Source organism: Octopus sinensis, linkage group LG18 (genome assembly GCF_006345805.1).
Source record: "Octopus sinensis linkage group LG18, ASM634580v1, whole genome shotgun sequence".
In the NCBI taxonomy this organism is placed as follows: Eukaryota; Metazoa; Mollusca; class Cephalopoda; order Octopoda; family Octopodidae; genus Octopus; species Octopus sinensis.
In genome coordinates this window covers 7,061,364-7,069,084 of record NC_043014.1, presented here as the reverse complement: position 1 = coordinate 7,069,084, position 7,721 = coordinate 7,061,364, and the positions used below count along the sequence as shown (strand labels likewise).

At 39.4% G+C, this 7,721-nt stretch overlaps 1 protein-coding gene across 3 annotated transcripts in view; it reads left to right on the top strand.

The window, feature by feature from the left end:
* Positions 1-3,288: 3,288 nt before the first annotated feature.
* The window catches only part of LOC115221468, a 51,276-nt gene continuing 46,843 nt past the window's right edge, over positions 3,289-7,721 (top strand). For all 3 annotated transcript variants that reach the window (XR_005002764.1, XM_036510688.1, XM_029791653.2), the window contains exon 1: positions 3,289-4,583. Coding sequence is in view for 2 of the 3 variants with exons in the window: in XM_036510688.1 (XP_036366581.1) it covers positions 3,506-4,583 (1,078 nt within the window). In the remaining variant the exon portion in view is untranslated. The remainder of the gene's footprint in view (positions 4,584-7,721) is intronic.

The following is a 7,721-nucleotide window of genomic DNA, read 5'->3' as shown; positions in this document are numbered from 1 at the left end:
TAAGCATTTCGCCCGGCATGCTAACCATTCTGCCAGCTCTCGCCGCCTTTTCCAGTTAGATATATGTAAGTGTTCTAGCTGTTCTGACCAACGGAACAGCCTGCTCGTGAAATTATCGTGCAAGTGGCTGAGTACACCACAGACACGCATAGCCTTAACGTAGTTCTCAGAGTGATTCAGTGAGATACAGAATGTCACGTGTAATAGGAATTAAGGCGTCGAGCTGGCAGAACCGTTAGCACACCGAGCGAAATGCTTAGCGGTATTTCGTCCGCCGCTACGTTCTGAGTTCAAATTTCGCCGAGGTCGACTTTGCCTTTCATCCTTTCGGGGTCGATAAACTAAGTACCAGTTACACACTGGGGTCGATATAATCGACTTAATCCCTTTGTCTGTCCTTGTTTGTCCTCTCTGTGTTTAGCCCCTTGTGGGTAGTAAAGAAATAGGTACAATTCGTTTTGGGGTACTACTTAAAAAGAGCGGTCCCGGTGCGTGCACTCGCGTAGTCGCGCATCCGCACTAGCTAGTGATGACTAGTCGATCCTACAACGACTACCTTAGCAAAGTAAATAAAACACAAAATATATAAATTTTTTACACAAAGTAAATAATTTTTTTAAGCAAAATAAATAAAACACAAAGTAAGGATCGACCAGTCACGACTAGCTAGCGCGGATGCGCGACTACGCGAGTGCGCGCACCGGAACCACTCTTCTTAAGTAGGACCTCATTTTCGCCCTGCTGGGCGGACTGGAACAACGTGAAATAAAGTGTTTTGAACTAGGTCACAATACGCCCCCAACAATCGAACCCACGACCTTGCGATCGCGGACCCGAATACCCTGGCAACCCAGCCACGCGCCTTCCCCGCCAATGGCTAAGTCCTCCAAGGAATATTGGTGATACAAGCGGAAAGGAAAGCAGCTGGTTAAAATGTAAACAAACGTGTCACGAGACCCAAACTAATTAACTTAGCGGCTATTAATTAGCTATTAAGTGTTTGCCTGTGAGAGAGAGAGAGAGAGAGAGAGTGTGTGTGTGTGTGTGTGTGTGTGTTGTGTGTGTGTGTGTGTGTGTGTGTATGTATGTACGTATGTATGTATGTATATATGTATGTATGTATGTATGTATATGTATGTATGTATGTATGGGCATACCTACAGAATTGTGCCCCGCCTGATTTCGCTTCTTCATAACTTCCAGAAAAATGAATATTTTTTAATGAAATTTCCGACAATTTTGCTTCAAATGATATAGATTCCCATTATATCGAAATTCGTTGTAAAAACATATTTTCCGAGTCTAAGAAGAGGGGTTTCGGAAAATTCACGCGAGCTAGATTATTTTTTCCCCGTATAACTTTCAGAAAAATGGATATTTTTTTAATGAAATTTTGTATACATACCTTCGAGATGGTGTATATTATGATTCTATCGGAATTTGATATGAAAAAGAAATTGGTGGACAAGCACATAGACATACTGACACACATGATAAAATGGAACATGAAATTTCAAAAAAAAAATTGTGACATGAGTCAGTATGTATGTTTACGAGCCTACCAGTTTTTTTGTTCATATTTAATTCCGATATAACTGAAAATTTCATTACAAAAATACCCAACTTTTCTAAAATTCGTGAACTTTCAGAAACTTCTTCCCCACTATTGGAACAAATGGTTTCATAACAAAATCCGATCTAATCAGAATCTACATTATCTGGAAAAAAAACATCCATTAAAGAATATCCATGAAGCAAATTTGATGGGGCACGATTGTGCAGGTATGCCTATATATATGACTGGATGGCTGTAATGCGTATGTATGTATGAATCTGCGTGTATTTATCTGTGTGTATGTTTGTGTGTGTTTGTATATGTGTGCATGCATGTATGCGTGTACCTCTATGTATGGATATGTGTAAGTATATATTATCTAAAAGCTTATGTATATGTCTGGCTTGCATGTATGTATGTGTGTACATACGTAAAAATAATGTAATAATTATGTAATTAAAAAATGGGGCGAAGGTAAAGAATACGCACACCCGCGTTTAGGGTTAGGGTTATGGTTAAGGTTTAGGGTTAGAGTTAGGGTTTAGGGTTAGGATTAGAGTTTAGGGTTAGAGTTAGTGTTTAGGGTTAGGATTAGGGTTAAGGTTAGGGTTGGGGTTAAGGTTACGCCGAAAACGGGTGGTGTGCGTATTTTTTACCTCCGCCAAAAATGTTACCCCGTCGGTAACGACGAAGGTTCCAGCACCCTCTCAATCGAATAGCGCCCGCGTGAAATTAGTAAATTAACGTACAAGGGACGAGTAATCCACACACACGCATACCCTTAGTATACTACCCGGGGAGATTCAATGTGACACAGGAAGTGACAAGGTTGGCCTTTTGAATTACGGGTAGAACTAGTTTTTGCTAACTGGGTGGGCTGCAGGAACGGGAAATAAAGTAGCTTGAGCAATGACTCGATGCGCCCCTAACCCACGAGGAATGGGTACTATTTAAGAAGAGTGGTCCCGGCGCGCGCTAGCTAGTCGTGACTAGTCGATCCTAAAACGACTACCTAGCAAAATAAAACGCAAAATAATTTTTTTACACAAAGTAATTAATATTTTTAAAATAATTAATAATTAATATTTTTTAAATACAGTAAATAAAACACAGAGTAAATAATTTCTTTAAACAAAGTAAATAAAACAAAAAACACAAAGGATCGACTAGTCACGACTACGCGAGTGCGCGCACCGGGATCACTCTTCTTAAATAGTACCCGATGAATGTGTATCTATGCTTGAATTTATGTGTGTGTGTGCATGTATGTATGTACGCATGTATGTATGTATGTATGTATGTATGTATATATGTATATATATATATATATGTGTATGTATGCATTTATGTATGTATGTATGTATGTATGTATGTATGTATGTATATATGTATATATATATATGTATGCATTTATGTATGTATGTATGTATGTATGTATGTATGTATGTATGTATATCTATGTATTTACTATGTATATATATATGTATGTATGTATATCTATGTATGTCTATATGTATGTATGTATAAATAATTCTCAAAAAGCAAGTGCGTTCGCACCCGATCCTTCTTCCCACCCAGAATCACGTGCAAATATTTAATTCCTCAAAACATTAACCTCAAAAAAACTTCGGAAATGTTTTTTATTTATTTATTTATTTTTCATTTATTTATTTATTTATAGAAAAACTCGGAAGTCGGGTCCATCACGTGATAACAACGTGCGGCGGGGGTTAGCAAGCAGTGAACTGCGCATGCGTCACCTTCTAAACGTAAACAACTTTGTTGTGGCCTCGCCCTAGTGCAATGGACATTTCGCTCCACCCTCAACTCTGAACGAATCTGATCAAACCCAGCCTAAACCGCAATTGATTTTAGCCTTCCACATTGATTCACTAATAGTCTCGCCCCTATTTTATATCCTGATTTTGTGGATCTAACCCGAAACAGACCATGTTGCAGGTGAACCGTTTGGTGCTTCAGTATCAGAACTGTTGCCATTACTCGTCTCGAATTACACCCAAGTCTGCTGCCGCTCTGATTTCCTCGTCCGGGCATCATCAGGGTGGTTTCGGGACTCTCATGCCCTCAGCTCGATCGTTCTCGTCGAAGACCGACCAACCGAATGACAACGATGGCAAAACTGGCCCCGTCGAAGGAGGGCAAAGGTCGAACGACTACCGTAACAAGCACGGGTCCCCCGATCGGGCCGACTTGCTAGGACGTCCATTCGCTAACCGTGACATCGATAACAGATGGCAGGGTTTACTGCACGACCGTGGGCAAGCCAACGACTCCACCATGGGCTTTCCATCCTATTCGGGCCCGGTTGTGAGCCTGCACTCTGCTATGCAATCTAACGTGCCGAAACCCTACTTTCCTAATGACAGATCTTCGTTCCCAACTCATAATAATATGCCTGGTGGGGGAGTAAGCGGCCAGCAAAAGTTTCTGTACGGCGCTTTGCACAGCACCCACCCGAGTAACCAGAAGAGAGAAGAGACCTACCCGGTTAAATTCGCCGTCCCTGTCCATGCAACAACCGAAGCGGAAACACAAAACCAACCAGTTTCAATTGAGTATCAGGAAACGGAGCAAAGCGGGTTCGATACCAACAACCGAAATCAGACCGTATACGAAAAAGGAGACGAAAGTGATATGAGTGTGTCTCATGTTCAAGCCAGTGCCTCGGCACCCTCTAACGCTTCCCAGGTATATGCTAGTAGTATTAATAAGCAAGATAGTCTTCAGAATACCAATTTTACCAGGTATTTTAGCCACGGTAGCTCGGTGGCTACACAACCAGAGGTCACCTATGTTTCACCGTGTCCTCAAGGAATTCAAGGTAACGATTGCGTTTACTTCCAACAGTGGATGGAGAGCTGCCTCAGGTATGGCCTGACCAACTGTGAAGAACAGCTGGAGAATTTAAAGGCCGGTCGGAAAACTCTGCAGCAGGTACTTGATGAACAACAGAAAATTATTGAAGAAGCTGCTATAAATATCAAAAGCAAGACATCTTTGAACCGGGGTAAATTTATTCTATTTTCCTTTTTGCTTTATAGCAATTATATGCTTCACTTTTTGCGGGTATATTTGTATTTTAACTGCGAGAATTAAAACTTGTGTCATAGAACGATTTTAAAATATACGAATTGTCCACACAGTTTTGTTTCCGGTTAAGATTAATTATGTAACGAACAAAAATTAATTCTAAAATAACACTTGGCAATCTTTCGTCTCTCGTAGACGTTTCCGTCGATTTCCGTAAAAAACTTCTTTTTTTTTTACATATGGGCTTGCGGGAACTTTTGAAGTAATGAGAGCGAAAGAGACTAAGAGAAAGCGATTTTATGACGAGGGAAGTTCTTTTGAAGTTACCGTGCATGGGAAGCATTGATGTACATGTGTGTGTGTGTGTGTGTTTGATGGGGTGTGGGAGACAGTATGTTGTGTAAGTGAAGTGCTTCTGTTAGTGTGTGTGAAGAGACAGAGTAATGTGTGAAAGAGAGAGATAACTGAAGTTTTTTACTCGGTGTATGTGTATATGTATGTATAATACTTCAAAAGTTCCCGCAAGCCCATATGTAAAAAAAAATTAATTTTTTACGGAAATTGACGGAAAGCTCTACTAGCATCGTCCCGGGTCAGCTTTGATTGAGCAGACTTATGATTAAAGATATCTTAGTATTTTAGGGAATTTGAATAAGATTACATAATCTAATGTGTCCCTTTTTTTTTTATTTAAGACAGAATGGTATGTGATATGTGAAAGATTTGACTGCTGTTTCTTGTAGGTCGACCCACCATGTCGAGGCTCTCTTTGGCTCTTCTTTCTAACAGGTCGAGCTGACAATTAAATGTTGTCCTTGTTAGATTTCGAAATAGCACGAAATAACGAGGGGTGCTAACCGTCTGCTGCAAACTAGGGGTCGGGTAGAAAGATCTGAAACTCGTAAAAGATTTCAGAAACTTTGTCACACTGCTAATAAGTACTGTACTACTTAAGAACAGTGGTCCCGGTGCGCGCACTCGCGCATCCGCGCTAGCTAGTCGTGACTAGTCGATCCTACAACGACTAGTCTACCTAGCAAAGTAAATAAAACACAAAATAAATCAATTTTGTTTAACAAAGTAAATAAAATACAAAGTGGATCTTTTCGGTTTGACCGGCAGTTTTTAAAAATAATTTCTAGGTAACTAAACACTTTTAAACTTCGTATACTGGTAGAATGTGTTTATAAAACATCATTTTCTCTTGGCTTTATTGAGAAAATTCTATAGTTTGTAAGATACTTGTTGTTGTTTTTCTTCAATTTCTGAAATTTCAACCAATCAATGACGTCCATTGAGGTAAAAAAAGAACATTCTGTGCCATATGAATATGTCCCTCGTTTAAGAAACAGATTGGGTTTATTTACATTTCTGAAGAAAAAAAGATACCCTTCCCCCCACCCCTAACCCTAACCCTAAAACAGATTGAAATGCAATAGATCGATACTAGGGTCATAATTATGGGTGACAATTTCATATGACACCGCTAGAAAAAACTGCCGTTCAAATCGAAAAGATCCTAATTTTTTAAACGAAGTAAATAAAACACAAAGTAAGGATCGACTAGTCGTGACTAGCTAGCGTGGATGTGCGAGTGCGCGCACCCGGACCACTATTCTTAAGTAGTACTAATAGGTACATTGTGTGAAATTTTGGAATCGGGTAATAGTCATTATATCAATTCCAATACTCAAATGGTACTTATTGTATCGATCTAGAAGGGGTGAAAGGTAACGGTGACTTCAGTGACATTTGAACTCTGAACGCAAAAATAATAATTGTTCTTAATTTTGGCACAGTGCCAGCAATTTTGAACGGAAGGGACAAGTCAATTACATCGACCCCAATATTTGACTGGTACTTTATCGACCCCGAAAGAATGAAATGCAAAGTCGACCTCGGTAGGATATGAACTCAGAACGTTAAAAACCGCCCAAAATATCGCAAAATATTTGGTACGATGTCCTATTTTAATGTATTAATTAATTTTAGCCTTATAATAACAATTAACAAGGCCTGGATTTTGGTCGGGTTGGAAATGGCGAATTAAAACGAATCCAGTGCTTCACTGCTTTAACTTCTATTTTTCTGTAAACAAAATCGAAAGGAAATTCAAAGTTTCGAAAACTTCACAATAACAGTTGACCGAATTATTTGCATGATTACAGAAATGTGTGCCCGCCCTCCACCGCCGTCTGTGTGGTTCTCTATCGGACTGTAAGGTGGAATTATACGAAATTTTAAAAAAGATATGAAGCTTTTTATTATAAACTAGCAGTGTTGCCCGGCGTTGCTCGGGTTTGTAAGGGAAATAACTATAAAGCATTTTTAGAGAGTTATAGCCAAAAAATAGCAAAAAAATGCATTAAAAATGGGGAAAAAATGATGGTAAATTTTTTTTTAAATCGTTCACTCATCGTAGACATTTTTAGAGAGTTGCTTCCCTTATATAATAGCGAATAAAATGCATTAAAAATGGGAAAAAAATGATGTTAAATTATTTTTAAAATCGTAGACTCATCGTAGACGCGCGCTAATACCCAGAAGAGCTGGATATGAATCACGACTATAAGATACCCGGTTTTGGTTAAACTGCACCGCAAAATGTGGGAGTAGTTAGGAATCTAAATCGTAGGAGACAGACACACAACTTCTCTTTTATATATAAAGATATTATTGGGTATCCTTCGTTTTGAGTCATATTATTTACTTTTTTTTTTCCCCGACATAGTCGTAACCAACATCAGAGAAAATGTATTTCTGGAAATTTTCATTTAAAAAATAAACATTACGAATTCATCATGAGGAGGAGGCGTGGGGGTGGGGGGAATGTCGAAGGGATGGGCATGCTTGTGTTGTTATACAGAATTACTTATAAGGCGGCGAGCTGGCAGAAACGTTAGCACGTCGGGCGAAATGCTCAGCGGTATTTCGTCTGCCGTTACGTTCTGAGTTCAAATTCCGCCGAGGTCGACTTTGCCTTTCATCCTTTCGGGGTCGATTAAATAAGTACCAGTTACGCACTGGGGGTCGATATAATCGACTTAATACCTATGTCTGTCCTTGTTTGTCCTCTCTGTGTTTAGCCCCTTGTGGGTAGTAAAGAAATTGAAAT